This window comes from Nipponia nippon, unplaced genomic scaffold (assembly GCF_047370975.1).
Source record: "Nipponia nippon isolate SJK-2023a ecotype South Korea unplaced genomic scaffold, ASM4737097v1 scaffold_29, whole genome shotgun sequence".
In the NCBI taxonomy this organism is placed as follows: domain Eukaryota; kingdom Metazoa; phylum Chordata; class Aves; order Pelecaniformes; family Threskiornithidae; genus Nipponia; species Nipponia nippon.
In genome coordinates this window covers 411673-435833 of record NW_028262346.1, presented here as the reverse complement: position 1 = coordinate 435833, position 24161 = coordinate 411673, and the positions used below count along the sequence as shown (strand labels likewise).

Genomic DNA, 24161 nt, shown 5'->3' with positions numbered 1-24161 from the left:
CACACATCTCTCTGTTAAGCGGGACACGAGGACCACACACTCAAAGAACACTGCCAAAGGCTTTCTATGCAAGACCTTTTGTTCTGTTTCTTCACCTGTGATGACAACTTGGTGGGTTAGATTAAAAGAGGAAAGGAAATAGAAGTGCCTATTCTTCTCCCCATTTTCAGAAAAGCAAATTCAACATTATGGAGAAAAGTAAGTATGACAGAACAAACAAATTCTGTATTCTGATACCTGCTTTTCTATAATTTTGTTCTTTGGCATTAAGCAAGTCAGCAACTATATTTCTTCTGAAAAATAATACTAATTCTACATTAACACAGAAAGATAGGAAAAGGAGAAAACATGTAAATAGCACTAATTTATGAGCACATGCAAGAGTAATGTAATGAACAGTACTATGGCAAAACTAAAAGCATTTTATTAAAGACTCTAGATAATGCTTATAAGAAGCCCATTATTCTTCCAGCAAATTAATATTCTATGTCTCACTAACAGTATCAGCAAATGAACTGTTTAGTCAAATTAATATTCATAAAATCAACTAATTAAGTAGTCCTAAGTTACAATATTAAGGACATATGTAAACAGAGTCTGTGATCATTTCTAAGACTAGCCAAGTAAATCACGTGGGATTTTTTCTATGAACTTGGCTGGGTCTTCAAATCAACAGATCATGTTCAGTCAGAAAATAACTCCAGTTACAGTTTAGTAACTGTAAAAGTTTAGTAGGTTAGTAAAGGTTAGTAAAGTTTAGTAGGGATGATGAGTTTAAATTCACAAAAAGAAAAAAATAAGTTTGTAATAAATAGAATCTCTTCTTCCCTTTGCCTCCCTATTCTTTGTCTCCAAAATGATAATTTGAGCATAGCTTAGAATTCAATAACCAATTTTTTTTTTTTAAGAAGTTTCCTCTTCCCCAATTAATAAATCTTCACAGAAATGTTAAGGCTGTTTTTGTTTCTTCATTTATGCAACACCATCAAATTTAGATGAAAAAATCCTTAATGGTGATAACAAGAAAAGCTAAAGACCATAACATAATTTCTTTGGGCTTTGAAATAACAGTAGTATTTGTTTCTTAATAATCTTGTTATTATTTTTTTTCCTAAGACATCTATCATGACAGTACTGGGGCATCTTACAAAAGATATTTTCCTGTTTCTTAAATTAAATCATATTTGGGACCTAAATTAATAATAGGTGCTTAAAAATATGCCAGAGGAAAAAAAAAAAAAAAAAAAGGAAAGCCAGCAGCTTTTCTCTTAACAGCTCCTAGCAGAAGTGGAAGAAGGGGCAGTGCGAGTAGCCTAAGAGCATAACATGGTGTGCGCTGCTCATCCCTTATTCTGAAAATGCAAATGAAACAATCAAAATAAGAACATTGAAATTGCAAGTCAAACACTCCAAAGGCAATGCCAGAATTTAGATTGCTAGAAGCACTGTTCAGTCACCCAGTATGTATCCATCATGATCTGGGAACACAGAAGCAAAGAGAAGCCAAATACTAAGAGCGGATGCTGAGGAAGACATGGAGGTAGGTCACACATGGTGAGCCTTCTCACATGAGCTGAGTCCCAAATTCTGTTTCAAAGTTTGGAGGGTGCTAGAATACACTGAACAGACACATCCCTGCTTTCATCAGCTGTCTCACAATCATCTCACTGATCCTAGGCCACCTGCCTCCACCCTGGCTCTTCCTTAACCCTGACTGCTTATCCCAAACACTTTTGAACTTGTCCGTCACAGGTTTTACTTCTTTCACATCAGCCATGCCCAGCTCAAACTCCTTTTCCAAGTCTCTCCTTTCAGGCACATTCTAGTCCTCACTTCCCCAGTACAGCCACCACTTATGTTTTCCCCTCTACCTCCTGCTTAATCTTCCCTTTCAGAGGATTAATTTTTTCCACCACTTTCCCATCCTCATAGCTGTAAGAGTCTTTCATTGTGGAGGGCATCAAGAGAATGGCAGTTACTGGAGCTTAGTAACCATACTGTCTGTATGTTATATGTATACAGACTACAATAATAATAATAATAAATAATAATAATAATAACAACAACAACAATGTATAATAATACATTAATAAGAACACTGAAATTGCAAGTCAAACACTCCAAAGGCAATGCCAGAATTTAGTCTGCCATTACAGACTGACAGTATGGTTACTAAACATATAACATATATGTATACATTATTATTATAATACATTACTATTACAACATATATGTATACGTAATAATAATAATTATATATATATATATATATGTATACAGACTGCATACATTACAGTCTGCCATTACCATACAGAGTAACTCTACATCTGTTACTGGATTTTCCAGTTTGGCCCAACTGGGCAGATTTTAGTAAGAACAGCAAAAGATGTCATCACAGCACACGTACCTTACACCACTAAGCACCACATCTCCAAAGAACAGTGCTTAGTGGTGAAAGGTACGCATGCTGTGATGAGACCACTGCATACCACCTACTCCCCTGCCCCCGAAAGCTTTGGTCATAGTTCATCATCAACAGATTCAAATGGATGGCTCCACATAGCTTCCCAAGAACAAAAAAATCAACCACAACAAAATGAGGAAAATCTGCCTTCAAAGGGGGGATTTCAAGCACAGAAAGCATGTCTTTGCTGCAAGAGTCTTAATAAGGAAAAAAAAAAACAAACAACAAAATACACGTCACTTTAAGAAAAAAAAAAAACACACTCCCCACACTATTCAAATTAAACCTTTACCAGGTTGAAATTACACTTCAGTGGATAGCTGCAGTTGTATCAGAAGCACTGATTTATTATTGTAGGGTAATTTTAAATACGGGGCTAAATAAAGTAATTTTATCGAGAATAAATTAGCTTTCAGGGAAGAAAAAAAAAGGTAAGTAACTTGATTTTACCAGACTTGAAGGTTTTTTGGTATGGTATTTTATCCCTAATATCTTATTTGCAAGTGAACTCTGTACATTTCAGAAGAACTTGAAGAATTTCAAGTTGCTGTCCTTGAAAATAGCCAGAATCCATATTCAACTTTGGCAAGTCATTTCTACCATGGCTTGTCTCTGCAACAAGCTTTAAGATAAAAAATTAACTGATCAGAGGTACACTGAGGATCTTGAATCATTCATGTATGATAGGCAAGTACTGCAGTAGTTAAAATTATATTGTTTTAAATTATAACCTTGTTTTATATTTCTAGGTTTTAGAGAGTTTTATGAAGTGTAAAATTGCATGCATTAACCTTCTGCCATGTCTACCAGACTTCTGAAAAAGTATTCATGCTTGTGCAATCTATTTCTAGTAAAGGCAAAAAAAAACCCAAACAAAACCAAATCCAAAAAAACCCAACCAAAAAAAAACCACAAAAATAAACAAGCAAGCAAGCCTACTTCCCAGTAGCCAAATAAACCTCAGATGAACTAGTGAAAGCTTTATGTGCATAAATTAAAAAATATTAATCAGGAACATAGATCCCACCCACATTCATGAGCTGACTGAATACCCAAGACATAATATCCAACAAAATACTGACTTAGTGAAATCAATGTAAAAGAGTTGTAGTCACATCTAATGGCTCTTAAATACATGAGATTTAATATTTTCCAGGAACTGTTCCATGCCTGGCTAAGCTTATTGATGTGCATATTATTTAGTACAAACAGACCAAATTCTTTCTATCAGCATAAGTGCCACCGTGCTACATGGGATCTTCTTGGCCATCAAGGGCAATCCCCTGCTGACAGAGACAACATATCACTGAATTCCTTTCATAAGCCACCCAAGCTCCATCATAAATAAGCTTTTTTTCTTGTTAAGCCTTCCAGTGCTAAACTGTGAAATATGATTGCTCGAATTTTCAAGAACTCTCCTCTATAAGTTTCTGGATTGTTTATCCCCTTTTATTTCTGTTCCAACACTGGCCTATGGCTTGAAGAGTCCCTTTTTGTCTCAGCATTGTCTCTCCCCCTATTCACCTTACCACCATCTTGACCTTCTTCTATATAGCCAGTAACTATTCATAAGCATGTGCACACACATTTTAGTCTCTTCTCAGAAAATAGCTTCTCCAGGCCCCCCATCATCTGAAGTAGCCCTTCTCCACAACTTTTGTCACTAACTTCATTTTTTACTTGAACAAAGGATGACTCTGGACTGAAAACAGTATTGCGCACTAGGTTTCATCAATGCTTTTTAAAATAGCATTAGTATCCTCCCTACTTGAAATACAGCTCCTGATGAATCACATACTATTTGCTTTTGCTGTAGTTGCAGCACTGTCTCTTCCATATGCCACTGTAGTCAACCATTAGCCTTCTGAGGAACTAAACAAGAAAACATCAATATCAAAGATTTGGAAGAGAAATGAGCAAGAGAATTTTGTAAAGGTCTGTTACACCACACTGAAGGAAAACTATAATTCCTGCAACATCAACTTTGCATGTGATATTCCAGGACTGGGAGTAAGCATATGCAGCTTAATAAAAATGGAAGTCACAGCCTGCAAGAAAATAGAATCAGCTAACTTTATATAAAAAACAAACAAACAAAAGCTACACCAAGAAAAGCCTAGTACATATATACAGTTTAAATGGCTTCAGTGTAAGTTGTCTTTCTCTGGACACAGACAGCACTGGAATACCATGCAAGTTTTAGACCTTAATTACAACAATCTAACAGGATTAAGTTAAAAAAATAAATCTATAACCATATTTTAATGCATAAATTCCTTATTGTCATTTTTAGTTGACAAATATCTATTTCATAGCAAAACAACATCATAGGAACAGCTGGATGGCAGTTTTAAGCTCAAATGAACCAGCGTCACATGCTAACAAGTACTCTCTGATTGCTTTTGAATAGCAGCACATGCAGATTTATTCTCTGCCATAAATTAGAACAATTATTTCTCTGTAGTTCACTTTTTATTTCAGACAGTGAGCCCCTGCACATATTTTTAAAGGATATCTTCCCTTTCCTTGATGATAAGTTCATTCTGTTCCTCTAGCTGTCTGATCTTCTTCTCAAATGACTCCTGTTCAGCTTTCAGCCGTTCTTCTGTCACCTCCTTTTCTTCACTTACCCTAAAAAGAATTTGAGAGAAATAAAATACATGCCCATAACCGCAGTGCCTGACTTCTAACTCCTCCGCTTTCCAGGTAAATGGATATCACCCTCTCCACCCTTAAACAGGTTAGTTCCTCATAATGCTTATTTTATTATATTACACTGGAAGATGCATACAACTTTACAAAATACATTATTTTTTCAAAGACACTGGTCTCACTAGAGTACATGCACATTAATGGGCAGCATGGAACAACAAAGTAAGGACCTGAACCCACAATTAGATTTGTGCAGTCCAATTCCCTGCAGCCATAATGAAGACACACCAGGATCCTTACAAACCTAGGGCATATAGACAGACAACTCAAGTGGGAGAGCTTAGCTGCTGAGACAGGAAGGAAGTTGAAAAACTTTTCTGTTTCTTAATCTATAAACTAATCCTTCTTTCACATTTACTGGTCAAATATAAGTCCAGGAAAGGAATCGTTTTTCTTGTTAGTTTTCTCCAAACAAAACAGTTTGTCCTCTTCTGGGGATTTTAAAATATCAAGCCGCAGGAGTAAATTTTCATTTCTGTCTGGGCCATGGCACCCTGTATCTTGCTGCTCAGTGTAAATAATTGGATCAAGATTAAAAGATGACAATGTGAGAAAGGTTTACAATGATCATTTATTCTGCACCTCAAGAGCAGGCTGTAAAAACAATTATTCTGGTATCATGAAGGCAAGAAGACCATTATGCACAGACGATCCTGTAACTACGCTAAAAAACATGGCTTAGAAATCATGGTTCTATAAAAGCGCTACAAAAATATTAAGTAATGAGCTTAGACTAATAAATATTATTGCTCTGCACTTAGGTAATTTCTGTTGCTAAAGGCTCTTAAAATTCAGTCTTTTATGATGATGATGAAACAGCTGCCACAACACAGGTGACAGGAGACCAAAGCAGTACAACTTTCAGAAAACTTCAATTTTAACTTCCTTTAAGTGGAACAATCCTATAGGAAGAGAAAGGGGGGGGGGGGGGGGGGGATATATATAAAATAGTGGACTAAGCCTTCCACTTGTCCCATCAGACTCATTGGCATTCCTAACAGAGAACTCCATTCAGGGACTGAGCCATCCATTTGACATCATGACATTTCCCTTAAGAGGGCAAGGATTTGTTTTGATATTCCAGTGGAAAAAAACATAAATACAACATTTGGGTCACCCCCCTGGGGTGAACTATAGGCAGGAAGTGTTCCCCAACTCTAAGATCAACCCACAGCCATTCCCACAACAGCTCAAGCAGACTGCATGAAGTTGGAAATAATTAATAATACTGAAACTCACACCTTTTCTCTACAAACCTGGAAGGAGAAAAATAACATAGAGCATATAATCAAATTCTGTAAATTAGAGCAGTTTGAAAGCTTGGAACAAACTATTAATTGGAAAGTTTCTAAATTACACAAAAAAGACATGGATTTAGCATAAAAACATTCCACTATGCATACGCCCATGGTCTCGTTCACAATCTTGTCCCCAGCAGCATTCATCAACTCATTCCTAGGCCCCTTTCCCTCCACTCAAAGGCTGTGTGCACACATCAGAAAATAAACAAGGAAAAGGGAACCAGCTGTATTAACTCTGGATCCATCCCAACACCTATGTATTCCTTAGTTAAGCAGGCAACAAACTTTTGAAAACTATCTACCATACATCCTTGCTCCCCAATACAGTTACAACCAGAGTACATATGCCACAGGCTGCAGACCCAGGCTTTTGCATCTAACCACAACCAGTTTGTTTTCTCTGAATCTAGAGCAATCAGGTAAGTGACTACAGCATATATGACCTTCCTTTATATAATCCATACATGACCTTGCTTCATGTAATCCGTGAAAGATGCAAGAATGCTTCCTGTTTCTTAGGGTAAAAAAGAAAAAAAAGTAGAGAACAGAATAAAAATCATCAATTAGAAAAAGACAATGAAGACAGCAATGACCATGTAGAGGAAAGACAGGAAGGAAACAAGAACAGGGGAAAAAAAAAGATCAGAAGGGAAAGAGAGGACAAGTATCATCTCCTGTATAAGGAAGGAAGATTGCTCACTAACTGCAGGAGTGATGCTGCATTAGAAAAAGGTTCGGGACAACTGAAACACTGGGCCATGCTGGCACCTAACAATATTAAAATCAAACAACAGTATAAGAAAATAAGATAAGGTAAGAAAGACCAGAGCACTAGAGAAATTAGACTAAACTTAGCAGGTTTTACCCATCTCTAGATTCTGTGATTTGCTGCTTGTATCAGTCTGCATCACATTCGCATGCTGTGTTTGTATTTAACACAGATCACAGCAAGCTGTCATACCCCCAGACACATGAATACATTGTGCCACATATCTTATGCAGTAAATGACTGAGAACAGTAAGGGATCTTAGAAGAAATGTGGCAGTATGTGTTTATGTATCACAAAGCAGGAGACAGCCCATAAAGGGCAGGCGAGACATAGAAGACAGTTACTCACAGGAGGTGGCAAAAGAAAGTTGGAGAAAAGGAATACAAGAATGTTATCGGATTATGCTGGGTTTATGTCACATCCTATATATAGCTCAGTAAGATTTTTTTATATACTTATTTCTTTGCCTTCTGGCAGTAGAGAACAGATGAATTTTAGAACTAGGAAGGTCTTCACTGATGCCAAATAGAAACATTACAAGGCTCATAATGCTCCTCGAAAGGATTTTCACCTGCTTTTCATCCAGTTGTGGTCAGAAAAGAGCAGTGAAAGAATGAAGGCACTGCAACTGCAATGGGCACAACTGCTCTGTTGGGCAACGTGTTGGTGTCCAGCTCCATTATCGTTGTCTCCAGGATCAAATAGAGGACTGGCAACTGAGAGTGAAGATGACAAACCAGTAGAACTATTCCTGCTGTTCAGTGTCTGAAACATTTCCTTGCATGCAATTTACATTCACCTATCTTGTGTCACAGGATACATACCATCTTTGTTCAAGATTTGTTTTAAATTGAACACTTCAACACTTATGCAATTCTAGATGCATCTAAATAAAGATTTTAATTTTATTTTACTCTGTAAAATAAAATTCTCTGTAGGAAGCCTCTGTAGGAAAAGAAAAATTCATAATGCAGCTATGTTGACAAAAAAACCCTCCTAGGACATCAGCCTTAGGTTTCAAATTAATTCCTAATTCACCAGTTCCAATTATTATGGTGTCCTCTCAAGCCCACTGCTGATACTAGTAGTTCTGACTGTCTGATCTGAAGAAGGAACTGATCAACAAGTTTGCTGATGACAGTGACTCATTCCACTGAGTAAGCAGGATTGATGCTCTCCAAGTGGAATTTTTGAAGCACTGCACAGGTCAACAGCACTTCAAGTTTTATTTGTCTAATGAAAAACCGGCATGCACAAGGAAGAGCCATGATAATACTCACATCAGCACTACACTAGGGACAAAACTCAAAAGAACTCTTCCTGACTGAAGGCACTTAAAATCTTTACAAAAGAAAAGAGCTGAAAAAGCAAATTAAAAATAGTGTTTTCTACTTCTTAAAAATGTTAGAAAAAATTGAGCTTTTACCAAGAGAAATCTGAATGCATCAAGATCTGTGGCTGAGCAAGTTAAGACAGAAGACAAAATAAACAAAAAGCAGAGACACACTGGAAACTTCACTGATCAGTCTTATTCTCACTGGGAACATTTATCTTTTAGGGAACACTCACCTGATATTAGCCTGCCAACTAGCTAGCAAAGATGAAAATATTTTGGTGGCCATTCTCAAAAAAAACAGGTTTTACATTCCAAGCAAAGAATGGCATCTGGAACAGGTAAAGACCACAGCAGGAGGAAAAGTGGAGCAAGGACCAAGACAAGGGCATCATGCAGAGCCCAGCACACACAGGATCCATGGAATGAAATCAGGTATTCCAAGCAAAAGATGCACTCCAAAACGATGAAACAATAAGTTTTCATGCCAGAGTTGATCACAATATGCCTCTGGCAAAACTGGGCAACAAAGTGACTTTTAATACCAGCACTGCAGGAAGAGAGAATGGCAGCATTTTTTGTCTAAGGACACTGTTCACAAATCTGATACATGTTACTCAAGTATCATGGGCAGTTTGTATAAATTAAAAAAAAAAAACAAAAAACCCCAACAATTCCAAAACGTAATTGAAATTGCTGCACAACGGATAAATTTTACGATATGCAACTTGCAAAATAATACAAACCTAGATCTCACAGCATGAATTTATAGCTACTAATGACTTTTTAAGCACAAAAGGTAAGTGTGATTGGTGATACAATAATCCTAGGCATGCTTTACCTATCAACAAGAAGTAATTTCCAGACAAGCTTAGGGATATCTCATTTGCAGTCTCACTGCCTGACCAATTAAGAGAACTGCAGCACAATATTGTCTCCTTAAGTAGCACACAGAAAAAAAAGAAGAAAAGATCTTGACATTGAAGTTAAAGCCAGGTAACAATTTGGTTAAATATGAGGTAGCGTAACCCAGGAGAGAAGGTAACCCAAGAGGCCAAACACTGCAGATTTGAAATAAGGGCTTCCACAGGCAAGCTGTCCTTCAAAGATCCTAAGTGCTGTAAGACAAACACTTAAACGGCAAATATAAGCTACAATAGTTTTACTGTCCTCCTTTGTAATAGTTTCCAGTTCTGTAACCAAACTAATCTTCTGTTTTGATTCCCATTTTCGCCTTTTGTTGGAAAAATTTCCATTTTAGTTAGCCAATTTCATGTTCATGTCAGGATAAAAAGTCCACATAGAGCAATGCCAGTAGAAAAGACTAGCATCCCAGACTGCCAGCACCCTACAAAGGATTTAGGAATCCAAGGTCTTGAGAAGGAGGAAGCACTTTCTCAATAAGGAAAAAAGGCCTGTCTGAAGGTTGTTTTACTAGCTGCTGGGTACAAGTCATTCTGGGCATGCCAGAAAGACGCTAAACTGATAGCAAAAACCATCTTGTATCGTATTTGAAAAAGGCAATCGCTCCCTCCCTTGGGTGGATAAGGGCATTATGAAACCTTTCTACCTAAATTGCTTTCAAAGATTTGTTTGCAAAGACAAGCATGGGGAAAGTTAGCTCCTTGTTATTTTATCTGAAGAAAGAAAGAATACAAAGTAGTTAATAGCAATTCTCATCACTAAAAGCAAAAACTAAACTTTCATGAACCCTTCTATGTCACTTAGTCAATGCCTCTCTTCATTCAAAAGCAAATTGCATATGTGAGCTGTACAGGCATATGTGAACTGTGCAGGCAGGGAAGAAGTATTTATGATGTACATGTCATAGTAGGAGCCAGAAAGTCACAGTACTATGGCTATAGATCAGTTAGGAGTGAGGTGAATGCTTGCAAGCATGCACTCACTCACTCTCTCTGCAAAGAAAGCTATGACCCTCTCCATTCAGCCAAGACAGAGAGCATTCAAAATCTGCATATCACTTGAAATATTTCACTCCAGAATACTTTGTAACCATTCTCAGTATGGTGTCTAGCAAATCCTTAATGCTCAACAGTCAACTGGCTAGGTCCCAGGGGACCTTGCGCTGCTCCCTCTTGGAAGAAGCTAATGTGTCCTGACATTGGTGCAGAGTACGAGGGTACGAATCTTTCAGTCTCTTCACCATGTCACTGCTCATTTCATTACATAAGCTGATGACTGCTTGAGGAGTAGCCTGCAGTAATGAAAGCTCAGAGAAAGTCTTTTTTGCCTCTTAAAAGGACTCCGCTTGTAGGGAGAGCTAAAATTTACTCTTACTGTGCCTGCCACTTTCACCATCACGCCAGCAGCACCTTGCGGAAAACACGAAGCCTTATTTTTGAAAATAAGGGCTGATCACACTCAAGAATTTCCCATTTACTCACAAAGCACTTTGGCATTCATAGGCATGACTCATCCTACTCAAATTCCTCTACAAAAACAATTTGAAAAGAACCTGCTGATACAATAAAAAAATTCACATTTATAACATTCGAGTCTTTTAAACTTTGGATCCAGTTTGACTCTCTCTTTTCACCTGAAGAGGGAAGATAGACTGGATATTTTCAGAGAAAGGCAAAATAATGGTTAGATTTACAGGTGGCAGCACAGAGTAAAAACTAAGATTATTTAGCCTAGAAAGGGGGATTAGACAGGATACAGCTGAGTCCTTTCTTTCGACCCTGTCTCAAAATTCAATTTCATAAGATCCCTAACAGCTAACATGATGTCAGCCACTGGAACCCCCAGCAGCAAAGCATTACAGCCCAGTAATTTCTAATTACAGCCCAGTAATTTCTAATTACAGCCCAGTAATCCCTTTCTCAAAGGAAAGGGAAATAATATAGCCAGTGGTAGAATTTACTCACACCACGACAAAGTGTCTCCCTGCAGCATGTTAGCTAATGCATAGGCACACACCTTCCCAATGTTCAAAAGTGAGAAGGGAATGAGAGCTGGAGGAAGAGAATTAAGAATAGGAAGAGAAACAAAAGTACATCAGCTCTCCTTCAGCAGTCACAAGTCAGGGGAAAGGCCAATATCCTGAACTGCTCGAACAAGACATGGTTGAAATTCCAGCCCCAGGAGTTAATCAGGTTTTGCTACTGGTTTCCACACAAACAGAATTTTAACACTTTAAAACTGTCTTCATGCAGATGGTTATTGACCAATCTATTTCTGTCCACCATCCCACAGTAAACATGCAAGAATTAGTCCCAGCTACCATAATTTTCATTCATAAATAGTAGCAAAATAAAGAACGGTGAAGTATAGCTCTGGTCAAGGGAGATCTTTATTATTCCAATTATTTACTGCAGGACAGTCTTCCTGGAAAACTTTCAGCATTCTGCTGGTTCTTTTTCTTCCCTGAAATAGCAAAGAATGTTCTACTGCATGTAAAAACCCTCCATCATTGCACAACTAGGGATGAAAATTATGGAGAGTTTTAAAAAAGTGACGAGGTGAGCGGAATTAAAGTTCAACTTCCCTATTACACTGCAAAGGACTTTTAATTACATCCAATAAAAATATGATTAGGTTTAAAAATAAAAGAGAACTAAGTATAAAATAATAGTGTTCCACTAATTTTACTTTTCAAAATTAATGTTGCTGCACCTTCTATTTTTCTTCGAAGAAATGTCAGGCAGAAATATCAAACTGTCCTCAGGGAAAAATCACAGCATCTGAGATTTAAGAAGAATCCCATGCTCAAATGAGTTAGTGTACTACTATTCACTAGGGAGCAGTGTATTATGAGGAACAATGTAATAAAAGGGTTTTTTTAATATTAGAATATACCTCTATATATCAACAATGGCAACAGTGTCCGAATAGCTCCAACATCTGACAATTTGTAACCACGCTTCCCAGCAATCTACGCTTTATGACAGCCTTAACTAGACATTTTCTAACACATGAGGTAGGATAAAATAGAGTTGCAAGCATGAAGAACTTCAGAAATTACTGAAATACTATATAGCAAGAAATCCTATATTGGTACAAATTACTAGTAGGCAAAATGGTTCACTGGATGAGGATAATCAGAGAGAAAATATTCCTAGCTGCACCAGAGACTTATTGCATGACCTTGAGCAAGTAACTTAATTTCTCTGCCCAAATTTTCCTATATAAAAAGAAAAAGGACAGTAATGCTTGCCAATTATTGCACAGACATATGAAATCTATGGGAAAAAGCATTTCATTAATACCCGAGATGTTGCATTTTGTTCTAGAAAAACTTTGCCTTCATAAATTCTTAGTGTCGACACCAACTTCTAGCCCGAAGGACCTGAGATCGTCTCACAAGACTTTCTCCTCTGATGTTGTGCGAAAGCCTGCCAAAGTCCCATGTGCTCCTTCTCAATTTTACAGCCACTATGTAAGAAGCAGATTTGCAGAGATTCTGAAGTGTTAGGGACACAGAGGGGGAGAAAAATCTCCTCACTCAAATTTAACTTATTTTTCACATCATTTATCTTCATGAATGCGACTAGCACTGGAATGAAACTTAGGAAAAAACTTTTGCTAAAGCTGAGAAACTTGCACTATTTCTGCCTCTCCTTTCCAATATGGAGAACTTGAAGAAATTAATCAAAGCAAAAGAAAGTTTGGCTAGATAAGTTAAAATTACACTGGACTCTTTATTGCTCTACACGTGAAAACATGGGCAAATACTGATTAACATGTTTCAGCCACAAGATCATCAATCCACCTTTAAGATGGCATTCCATATAAAAGCTTACCCCTGACAAATAAGCACTACAAAGTTTCATACCAACAAAGTCTGTCATTTCCAAAAGACAATGTGTTTATTTAAAGCACATGATAAAAGCAGCAAACAAAACCCTAGCCCTGAGACTAGGTTTATGTGGATGAACTACTGCAGGTCACAAAACTTTGGCTCTTGTTTTCAATACGTTTGAGGGATTTGGGGTGAGGAAGCAAGGAAAAAATGATCAGGCTGCTTAATTGTTCATACCTCTTCCAGCAAGAAAAGTCACCTCATGCAATATTCAGTTCCATAATGCATTGCTTGATGTTGATTAGAGGAATGACTCTCCTTAAACATAATGCATTTTCAGGTGATGCTTATTCTTACCTGGCAAGTTCTTTAATTAAGTTTGCAATGCGTCTCTTGTCCTCAGGACACAAATCCTTTAAAGAAGCACTCTTCATTCCTCCTTCATTAGTGACCTGAAAATGTAAAGTAACATTTTAGAAAGTACTCTTTAAAGGAGAACAAATATTTCACAAGACATTAAAAGCATTTCAAGACCTAATAATTAGAAGTTGAAAGTAGACAAATTCCAACTGGAAATAAAATACAAAGTTTTAAAATATAACTACAGCTCAGTGAAACAAATTATCAAATACTGGATAATTCTTTTAAGAGACTTGTAATGCAAATGCAAGCTGATAGCTTCAATACTAAATATGTTAGGTAAAGTTTTAAGACATACACTATGCATAGGTTCATACTACACAAAGGGCAGTAGGTTCTCATGACTTGGAAATCTACTGCAGTGATATCCAAATCCAAGTTCAAACTTTATTATATTAGGATCCTAAAATAAGGAGTAAGTAAAAAATCATTCCACCTTAGGGTTTATGACCAAAGCATACAAAACAGCAAAAAAGGTATGCAATATATCATTAGTAGATGGCAAGTCCTTATTTCAAAAGATTTTTTTAATACACAGTAAAGTACACACCTTTCACACATCACTACCGTTAGGTTTTAATCACTTATTTGCTACCTTCGTACTTACTACTCCTTCTCAAAACAAACCTTTAACGTACTCCAGTACTTCAGTTCTTTTAATGCATTCATTTATCACACTGAGAACTGCAGTATTTGTTATCAATGTCCACCAGAGGGCATATTGCTGTTCGTGTCTACAACAGTCCCTTCTATTATTGAGGTTACTGGCATTACCTATTTGGGGTGTTTCCAAGCAGGAAACAGTTCTAAGTCCTAAATTATTTTTATTTATCAAAAACTTCTGTCATCATTGACTCAGTTCTCCAGTGCTAGCGATAAGCACAAAATAAGAATCCCAGGATGACAGCAACAATAAGATCTATGCTATTCTGTCCAAGATTTCGGCAAGTTTAAGTATTTCCACTCACTCTGACTTACTTATTTTCAGTTTAGACTTTTACAAACCTACAAACATTACAGACCTCCCTGAGCACATACAGCGCTTAAAATGAGATACAACAATGCTACCAATGCCTTGCAGTTCGGCCAAGTTAACACAATCCAGCACAGAACAACCTCTGACCAGGCAAAGCAAACACGGGCTTTTTCTCCCCTCATTAGCAGTAATGGCAGCTGAGGTACACACAGCAGAGAAGTGCCCCCTTCCATTCTTAGCTAATTACTTCTTGAACAGTGGTTTGAAACAATTAAAGGACTATGTAATTTTTTAAATAGGTGATGATTTTATACAGACTCATGTTATACCCAGCTGACCCTTCAGTACACTCTTATTTTAACTTCAATGTATTTTCCTCAGGGCGGGGAGGGGCAGGGAAATATAGTTTCACAAGGCTTATTAGACTTCAGGGCTTTTCAAGGGGACACTTGATTTCACAGTTTCCTTCCCAAACATATGCTATTTACAGCCATAGAAATGAAGAGAGAATGTCTTTAACTTAACTGAATTTAACTTCAACTAAACATATGGTTGAAGGATTTCCATTTCCCATGCTAAAAACATCTGTAAACGGTTTGGGTTTTTTTGTTGGGTTTTTTTTTTTTTAGCAGATGATGGAACTTCTTTCAGAAAAACAAAAAGTTACAGGACATTTTTCGCTCAAAAAAAAAAAAAAAAAGAGGCAGAAACTTGATCATGTTAGTGAAGGAGATTTTAACAGAAGGTACCTCAAGCTATTACCCAAACCTATGTAGATACTGTCAGACAAATATTTGTGGGATGAAGAGGAAAATCTGGAGAGTTATTCCATGCTTTTTTGTATCACCCACAGGTATGGATAGATGCCACACACAAAATTCTCAAAGGCAGGTCTGTACCATAACACATGTCAAAATTAGGCACAGCAACAACTCCACCTCCAAAACAAGATGATAAATGAGATACAGGCCAAGACTGTGTAGTCTCTTTTTTCCAGATTTCTATGTTTTCTACTCAGCTCAGGGTAGAACAGAGTTTCATAACTCAATATTTTCTGGATGAAATTGTACTACATAAATGAAGGATTCTCTCACTTTATAAACCACACCTTGGAAGGTGACAAATCTGCATGAGAGAAGCGTACAACTTCTGTCAAACGGAAAGTAGGAAGATGGGAAATTTTGGTCAAGACCAGTACAGCAAACCACTGATTTATTAAAAGTACCAGAAAAGCTCCAGAGCTAGCAAGGCCCTTTTGAAGTGTTCTCCAAAACTCACATCCTCCTTTGTGGCACTCAAGTCTATCTGAATGAAGATAAGGTAAATCAGTCCTGCCAAGATTCATATGAGAGCAAAACTCAATCCATTCTGTTCAAAAGAGGATTCTGGTAAATCGTAATGGTGAGCTACCTACCAGTACAACAGTGTAAAAGTATGTTGAAGTGATCTGCTCTCCCTAGACACGTACACACCACCTTGAAGAAAATTAGTTTTGTCAGTGATGAAAACTCCTTGCAAAAAAACTTTGTGAAACCTTCCTTTTCCATAACAAGTAAAATGTATTTGTTCTGTTTGTTTCAAGTAATTCAGAGCTTATCTTCAAAGTTAGAGCACAAAGTTTTCATGAGGATTTGGCAAGGTAAGAGAAAAACAGAAGTTAAAAAAGACAGAAAAGAGAAAAAGCTTTGAACCCATTTTATTGTCCATATTATAAAAGCACATTTGAGTCTCAAATCAAGATTCGGCGTACTAGGCATTGTATAAAAAGAACAAAGCCCATTTCTACCCCAACAGCTCTCACAGGGAAAAAGGAGTAAAAATTCTCTAAACAATGCAAAGTAATGCAAACACACAATACAACAAAACAGATTTTAAAGTGACGTATAAAGGCAGCTATGAGGCAGCGGGCTTGTAGATACCTACGACAAGATGCTTCTACATAAAGATTCTGCATAATGGGGGCTATTTATGAAATGTCTCTGCATGTCACTTAACAGCATCATTTGCAAAGTGGAGGTACATACCAGCCGCCTAAAACCAAGTAGTGATAAACAGAGAAATGGAAAGGGACAAGTCCAGGATGGGCCCTAAAACTGAATACTAGTTATTAGAGTGTCATGCTGAAGGATTCGAAGGGCAATGACACTGTCAAAGCAATGAGATTTGAGTGATCTGTCTTCACATCAGAGTTTTGAACACACATGTGAGGCATATGGCATTTACTCAACACACAGAAGACACAGAGAGGACATCTTAGCCCAGACAAAGAACAAGATTTAACTGTATGAACAGTGATTCAGAAGCAGTCAAAAGTTTTAGATCCTGCCTGTAAGTGGGAAGATACCAAACCCTAGTGACTTACAGACTTGCCCAAGATGAATACTAGGCAAGAGACTTAATGGTACACTCAGATGACTTACACAGTCACTGTACTATACAAATCATGTTAGAAAAGTGGCATCTCTCAACAGATTTCTGAATATCACAAGACCTATCAGAACAAAGAATAACCTTCCACAGGAAAGCCCGCTGCTTTGAAATTTCTAATGCAAAAAAACTGTAGGAAAAGCGTCACCTATTGTCACAGGAGCAGACCAGACAATTCAGAGCAGACCCAAACATAATGTCAACTGACAAAGCTACTCCTACTACTCAGATGCATTTGTAACTTTTACTATCAAAAACAGAAAGTGATTTTACCCTACTAACATGAGCAGCCACAGCAAAAAGGTCTCTGAAAAGAATTTTACAAGTCTTGCTTCTAAGTGATATGACTAGAGCAATGAAACTGAATAGACTGAAACACAACTTCTTGTGTGTTTGGCTAGTAACATACAGATTAGGGGCTACTCAAAGCTACACTCACTTTCTCTCTGCACATGCACATAGAAATATACATAATCTGTTTTACATAGCCCCAGTTACATACCACTTGCATATATTAGTACTTTCAGCCTTTGTTCTCTTGAGGTGGGCAAGCGATCTCAGTGAAAAAGTAATTTTTGCCAACAAGACATCATGTAAGTGGGCAAAAAGTGTAAGAGATTGCAAAAATAATAGTACTCTAAAACTGTTTAAAAGTTTTCAATCTAAAGATTTTCTGCCATTTTTCTACTATGTGCACTCTTAAGAGCAAGAAAAATTTGTCTTTACTTACCTGCTGTCCTGTCAGATCTCCTGTGCTTCTAAGAGGATCCATGGAAACACAAGCAACAGCTACAGGCACCTTTAGCTCAGTTTCACTTTTTTGATATTTTGGCAAACACTTTGTTCTTAAATTTCCTTTTGTAGATGCTCCTGTAGATGAAAGACAAGCAGAACACAGATTATAGAGTCAAAAGGGACTCTTCTATTGCCTCCTACAACAGGACTTCCACAAAGGCATCCTTGCCTTAGCAGTTCTTTTTGAAAAGAATGAGCATTTCAGGTATAAGTTTGCAGTTCCCCCCAGCCTCTCACTCCATACAAAATTTTATTAAGATGAACGTATCAGCAGAAAAAGAGGTGCATGGCACTGAAGCACACCCAGTCACGGGAACATTAAAGTAAATCTGAAATGCACATGCTGTCATCTGCCTGAGGTTCAATGCAAAAACCTGTGTTTGTTTAAGATGCGAAAGCATAAAATTGAGCTTCTGCTTTGACACTCAAAGATAATGAGGAACCAAGCAGCAGTAATGCTAATAAAAGTATCACTTATATGATAAAATATAACTTTTTTCTGTTATGCAGCCAACCCACTGATTGCTCAGGCTAATTCATAGGAACATAGAATCATAGAATCGTTAAGGTTGGAAAAGACCCTTAAGATCATCGAGTCCAACCGTTAACCTAGCATTGCCAAGTCCACCACTATACCATGTCCTCGAGCACCACGTCCACCCATCTTTTAAATACCTCCAGGGATGAAGACTCAACCACTTCCCTGGGCAGCCTGTTCCAGTGCTTGACCACCCTTTCAGTGAAGACGTTTTTCCTAATATCCAAACTAAACCTCCCCCAGCACAGCTTGAGGCTGTTTCCTCTCGTCCTGTCACTTGTTACTTGGGAGAAGAGACCGACCCCCACCTCGCTACAGCCTCCTGTCAGGCAGTTGTAGAGAGCAATAAGGTCTCCCCTCAGCCTCCTCTTCTCCAGGCTAAACAACCCCAGCTCCCTCAGCCGCTCCTCACCAGACTTGTGCTCCAGACCCTTCACCAGCTTCGTTGCCCTTCTCTGGACACGCTCCAGCACCTCGATGTCCTTCTTGGAGTGAGGGCCCAAAACTGAACACAGGACTCGAGGTGCGGCCTCACCAGTGCCGAGTACAGGGGCATGATCACCTCCCTGGCCCTGCTGGCCACACTATTCCTGATACAAGCCAGGATGCCATTGGCCCTCTTGGCCACCTGAGCACACTGCTGGCTCATGTTCAGGCGGCTGTCAACCAATACACCCAGGTCCTTTTCTGTCGACCAGCTCTCCAGCCACTCCTCCCCAAGCCTGCAGCATCGCATGGGGCCCAAGTGCAGGACCCAGCACTGAGCCTTGTTGAATCTCATACAGTTGGCCTTGGCCCAACGATCCAGCCTGTCCAGGTCCCTCTGCAGGGCCTTCCTACCCTCCAGCAGATTGACACTCCCACCCAACTTGGTGTCATCTGCAGACTTACTGAGGGTGCACTCGATCCCCTCATCCAGATCATCAATGAAGATATTGAACAGGACCGGCCCCAACACTGAGCCCTGGGGAACACCACTCGTGACCGGCCGCCAACTGGATTTGACTCCATTCACCACCACTCTCTGGGCTCGGCCGCCCAGCCAGTTTTTAACCCAGCGCAGAGTGCACTTATCCAAGCCGTGAGCAGCCAGCTTCTCCAGGAGAACGCTGGGGGAGACAGTGTCAAAGGCCTTACTAAAGTCCAGGTAGACAACATCCACAGCCTTCCCCTCATCCACTAAGCGGGTCACCTTGTCATAGAAGGAGACCAGGTTAGTGAAGCAGGACCTCCCTTTCATAAACCCATGCTGGCTGGGCCTGATCCCCTGGTTGTCCCGCACATGCTGCATAATGGCACTCAAGATGATCTGCTCCATGACCTTTCCCGGCACTGAGGTCAGGCTGACAGGCCTGTAGTTCCCTGGATCCTCCGTCCGACCCTTCTTGTAGAGGGGCGTCACATTTGTTAACTTCCAGTCATCTGGGACCCCCCCAGTTGACCAGGACTGCTGATACATGATGGAGAGTGGCTTGGCCAGCTCCTCTGCCAGCTCCCTCAGTATCCTCGGGTGGATCCTATCTGGCCCCAATGGACTTGTGGGCATCCAGGTGGAGGAGGAGGTCAGTGACTGCCACCTCTTCGACAACTGGGACAATTGTTTGTTCCTTTCAGGGCCAAGCATATGAGTAAGGTAACACTGCAGTGCACACTCCACAGATCATCTGTAAAAAGCTTTCTGCCACAATTACAATTAGTTCACCCCTACCAACGGTAACTGAAAATCCTGGTGCTACAATTAGAAAGTGCCAACATTAACACTAAAACTTCCCAGGGCCAGATGAAAGCCAATAGTTTCTTGGTACTGCCTAAAGGTTTGAGTTTTGACTCTTCAGAAGTGCAACAAGTTTTGAACAAAAAATATTGGTTTTATACTAGAAGATACATTACATTTATTTGCGTAATGAATTTCAGAAGTGTGCCAGCAATTAAAGTGAAAGAACTAAATCATAAGCTTTAACATCTTCATACTTGTACACAAGGGAAAACAATGTTTCTGAAATTCTTTTCCAAGGAAGTGGAAGAATGTTTCCCAGAGTGAATCCATTTCCATCATTTAGGATCACTGCTTTCTTTCCAGGGTACAGAGTACAGTGATCTGACATCGCCTGGCTTGAACTCTGCTAGCTACAAAACACATGCAGAGATTTTTAATAGAGCTGTTTGGCCAGTAGTTTTGAAGGGTAACCATGCTATTCCAAACGTAGAGAGTAGGATTCCTCAACATTTATAACTGCTGGTCATACTCTTGACGTACACACAATTTTACCACAGTTACTCATCCCCAGATATATTTTCAGGACCTGGTGTCACTGTAAAAGCTGTGTTTGAAAACAATTCAAAAATTCTGAAGGGGGACTAAGAACACCCATCTTTTCCCCAGGAATGTACACAAGCATGCACTCAGTAAATCAAGGTCAAGAGAACTAATAAAAATAATTTTTTGTTTTTCTTTACACAATGAATCTTCATTTTAATTGTTCTCTTCAAAATTTATAAAACACCTGAACATCTCTAATGCTTCAACATTTTTTGGAGACCACATTAAAAATTCAGCTTACCTTATAGATTGGATAAAACTATGCTGTACCTGCAATAGAAACAACTCCCCTGAAACTGTTCATCTTACACTGTATGCTTATCTAAGCAGCAGAGCATAAATCCTCTGCTATAATCCTGTACGTCCCATTACAACTTGTGATGACTCTGTACCTTACACACTTAAGTACACAAACCACGTACCTGAAAAGACATTGCAAAGTTTAGCATTCACAGGAAAAACCTTTGTTTACAGCTACTAGAAGGTCATACCTGAAACAGATACCGTTGGCTGTTCGTCATCAGAAACTGCATGTGGCTTTGTTAAAGGTAATAAACAAAAAGAGAATAAGCTTGGCCCTTTAAACCAAACTACAAAAATAAGTATTTTGCCTCTTAATTTTAAAAGACTGTTGATAAAAAAAAAACAAATTGGTAACTTTTTGGGAGCACCAAAAGCAAGAAAAACTTGACTGGAAAAAAAACAAACAACGCACAGATTGTTAAAACAGAAAGCTTTACTCCTTCTTCACTGTGCATTAACTTTCAGCCTGTAAAGATTATCTTAGAGGTCACCTTCACAAAAGATCCCAGGGACCAGCCCCAGTTGCAAGTGCAATTACTAAGATAATGAAGTAATAATATTTATTTAAATTAGAGCAGGTTATCATTATATAAGGAACATCTTGATATGTAGGGAAGACAAATTCTAAAATAGTGTATATTCATACTGCAATGAAATACATTTTGTACAACATATTCTAAGAAACATAAACGAGAATAAATACAAAAGGTTTCAAAGGAAGTTGGTCATTCTCATCTGATCATCACATGATGAGTAATAGATGAAAGCCTGAGGACTGATTTTCTTTAAGAAAATCAAGATTTGTTCTGAAGTAGTTTAAAAAAAAAAAAAAGCTATTTCAAGGACTTTCACATTACCCAGGGCTTTACCTATTAAATTACTTGACTGCAGAAAACACTTAAAAATCACCAGGCACCATATTATTGGTGCTATGTCAGCAGTCACTGAACTTGAATCCTTGCCTCCTAGAAGTCACTAAAAATAGGACCCAACACAATGCGGGGAAGGGTGTAAACTATAGTGTCTCCCTTAAAGCGACAGTTTCATTTAGCTGAACGTAAAGATTTTTATTCCATGTAAGTAACTAACATTATACTAAAGTGAAAAACAAAAGCACAAGGCACAAAATTCTGTTCCATTATCTTTTGTTTATACCGCTGTATTTTCCTCAACCTTCTAAGGTGGGCCAATTAACTCAATTACCTAATTTCTGTACTGTTTACAGACAAATGCATTTAAGGTTTTGCAGTTGTTTTTGTACAATAAAGTCTAATTGTGAAAATATTTCAATTAACCTATACAAACTCTTGCCTTAACTAAAATCTGATTTTGATAGTGCCATCTCAAAAACTTAATTTAATAAATTACCACACAGTGGAGAAAGTTAGCAGCAGCCTAGAAGCTTCCCCGTGTGGACAGCAATTTCAAGTTCAATTGATCTGTCTATCACGTAACTGGTACTTGGCACACTGGAAGGGCTTGATCACAGGCTCGCTTGTGATCTCGTTGATACACTTTTATCGCTTGTAAACAATTGCAAACACCAGTTTGAGAATATGTTCACTTAGTACTACTGTCAAAGCCATCTCTCTCTACAAACACTTTTGTTCTCACTTGTAAGCTGCAGCCTGCTACCTCTCACTGTCACAACACATTGTGGGGTCATGCCATGAACCAGGTGAGGAAGCTGAATAAACTCTGAAAGTAAAGCACTGTGTCCCCTCTTTCCAAAAAAGCACCAAGGTAGATCAAAAGTTCAAGTCTGGTTCTGGTAGATCAAAAGTTCAAGCCCTAACAGCTGTGTCAGCACAACTATGACAGCAATCTGCAGGACACCAAGGAGAGTATCTTCAACTCATACTACTACAGGAAACAACAAATTTCAGCACAGGCGATTGCTTTCTCAACTGACATATGGTTAATCTGTGTGCCAACAGATGGCTATAGGAAATAAAACAGATTTGCCTAAACAACATTCGGCTTTTGAAGTTTGCCTCCAGTATTGGCACTGTTGCGGATAGATGGTAGCAGGATGAAAAAATAGTCAAAGCTCTTGCTGTTACTCCCCCCAGCTACCAGGACCACTCTCCGGTGAAGGTTTGCAGCCTAATGTATTAGAATAAACCAAAGTCAGATCAGGTTACCTTAATCAGCTGGACTGAAAATTGCAGTGACTCAGTACCTGATTCATAAACAGGTCCAACGTCCTTGTCTCAAGAGTGCAAGACTGAGGACAGTACCAGCATCAACCATTTAACATTAATCTACTGCCACATGCCTCTCAAGACTCCCAGTATGGTAACTATACACATTAGAAACCTTGTACCACCACAGCTAATGTTCAAGGCAACAGTCATCACAGGTATCAGAGAAACCGAACATCTTACGGTGCTGCATGGCTTCCCTAAGGCAAGCAACAGTGCATCTGCCTTGCTAGGCTGTATCTATTCAGCAATTACAGAGAGAAGTTCGGTTTTCCAAAGCTATTAAACCAACATTACCAAATCTCCCAAATTTCCCACCCGCAGCCCCCTTTCTTGAAAGCACCCGCTATTATTTGCTCTCGTGCCATATATATTTCTGGGTATTTAAACTTTTCCAAGACCAGAGGCAACAATACGTACTTGCAAAAACATGTACAATGGAAATGGTTGTCAGGAAGAGCCTCATTCCTTGGACTATCACACTGCATGAGGCCACTGCTGGGCTCAATAAACCATATTTAGTCATGGGAAACAACCTGTCACCCCAGTGGTTAATTGATAAAAATACGCTGTCATTGTAACTGCATCAACGCTTCCACAACTGAACAGAGTAGTGACAGTGCGGCAACAAACTTGATATGTGACTACCAACCTTCACTTTATCACGTCACAGGGAAAGTTGTTGGCAATTTTTTTTTAATTTTTTTTTTACATAAATGGGAAATCATAACAACGTGCTCCCCAAACAGTTCATTGGATGGTTGGCCCATTTCACTTGCACATTGCTTTCCAGCAAGTGTGCAATCAAACACAAATACAAGAGCACACACACATAC

At 38.6% G+C, this 24161-nt stretch overlaps 1 protein-coding gene across 1 annotated transcript; it reads right to left on the bottom strand.

The window, feature by feature from the left end:
* Positions 1–1585: 1585 nt before the first annotated feature.
* KIAA1328 (KIAA1328 ortholog) lies at positions 1586–19789 on the bottom strand. Its single transcript, XM_087763634.1, has 4 exons — positions 19390–19789; positions 17896–18035; positions 13700–13794; positions 1586–5095 (listed from the first exon to the last, which is right to left on the bottom strand). The coding sequence occupies exons 1-4, from the start codon at positions 19787–19789 to the stop codon at positions 4969–4971; spliced, it is 762 nt and encodes a 253-aa protein (XP_087619760.1). The 3' UTR covers positions 1586–4968.
* Positions 19790–24161: the final 4372 nt, after the last annotated feature.

Excerpts from the sequence above, each read along its gene's own strand:
- KIAA1328 (XM_087763634.1), bottom strand. The coding sequence starts at position 19,789 with ATGCAGCATGTGCGGGACAACCAGGGGATCAGGCCCAGCCAGCATGGG. Across the intron at positions 18,036-19,389 it reads GGGGATCGAGTGCACCCTCA|GAGCATCTACAAAAGGAAAT; the intron begins GTAAGTCTGCAG and ends TTTCATCTACAG. Across the intron at positions 13,795-17,895 it reads GAGATCTGACAGGACAGCAG|GTCACTAATGAAGGAGGAAT; the intron begins GTAAGTAAAGAC and ends TTACATTTTCAG.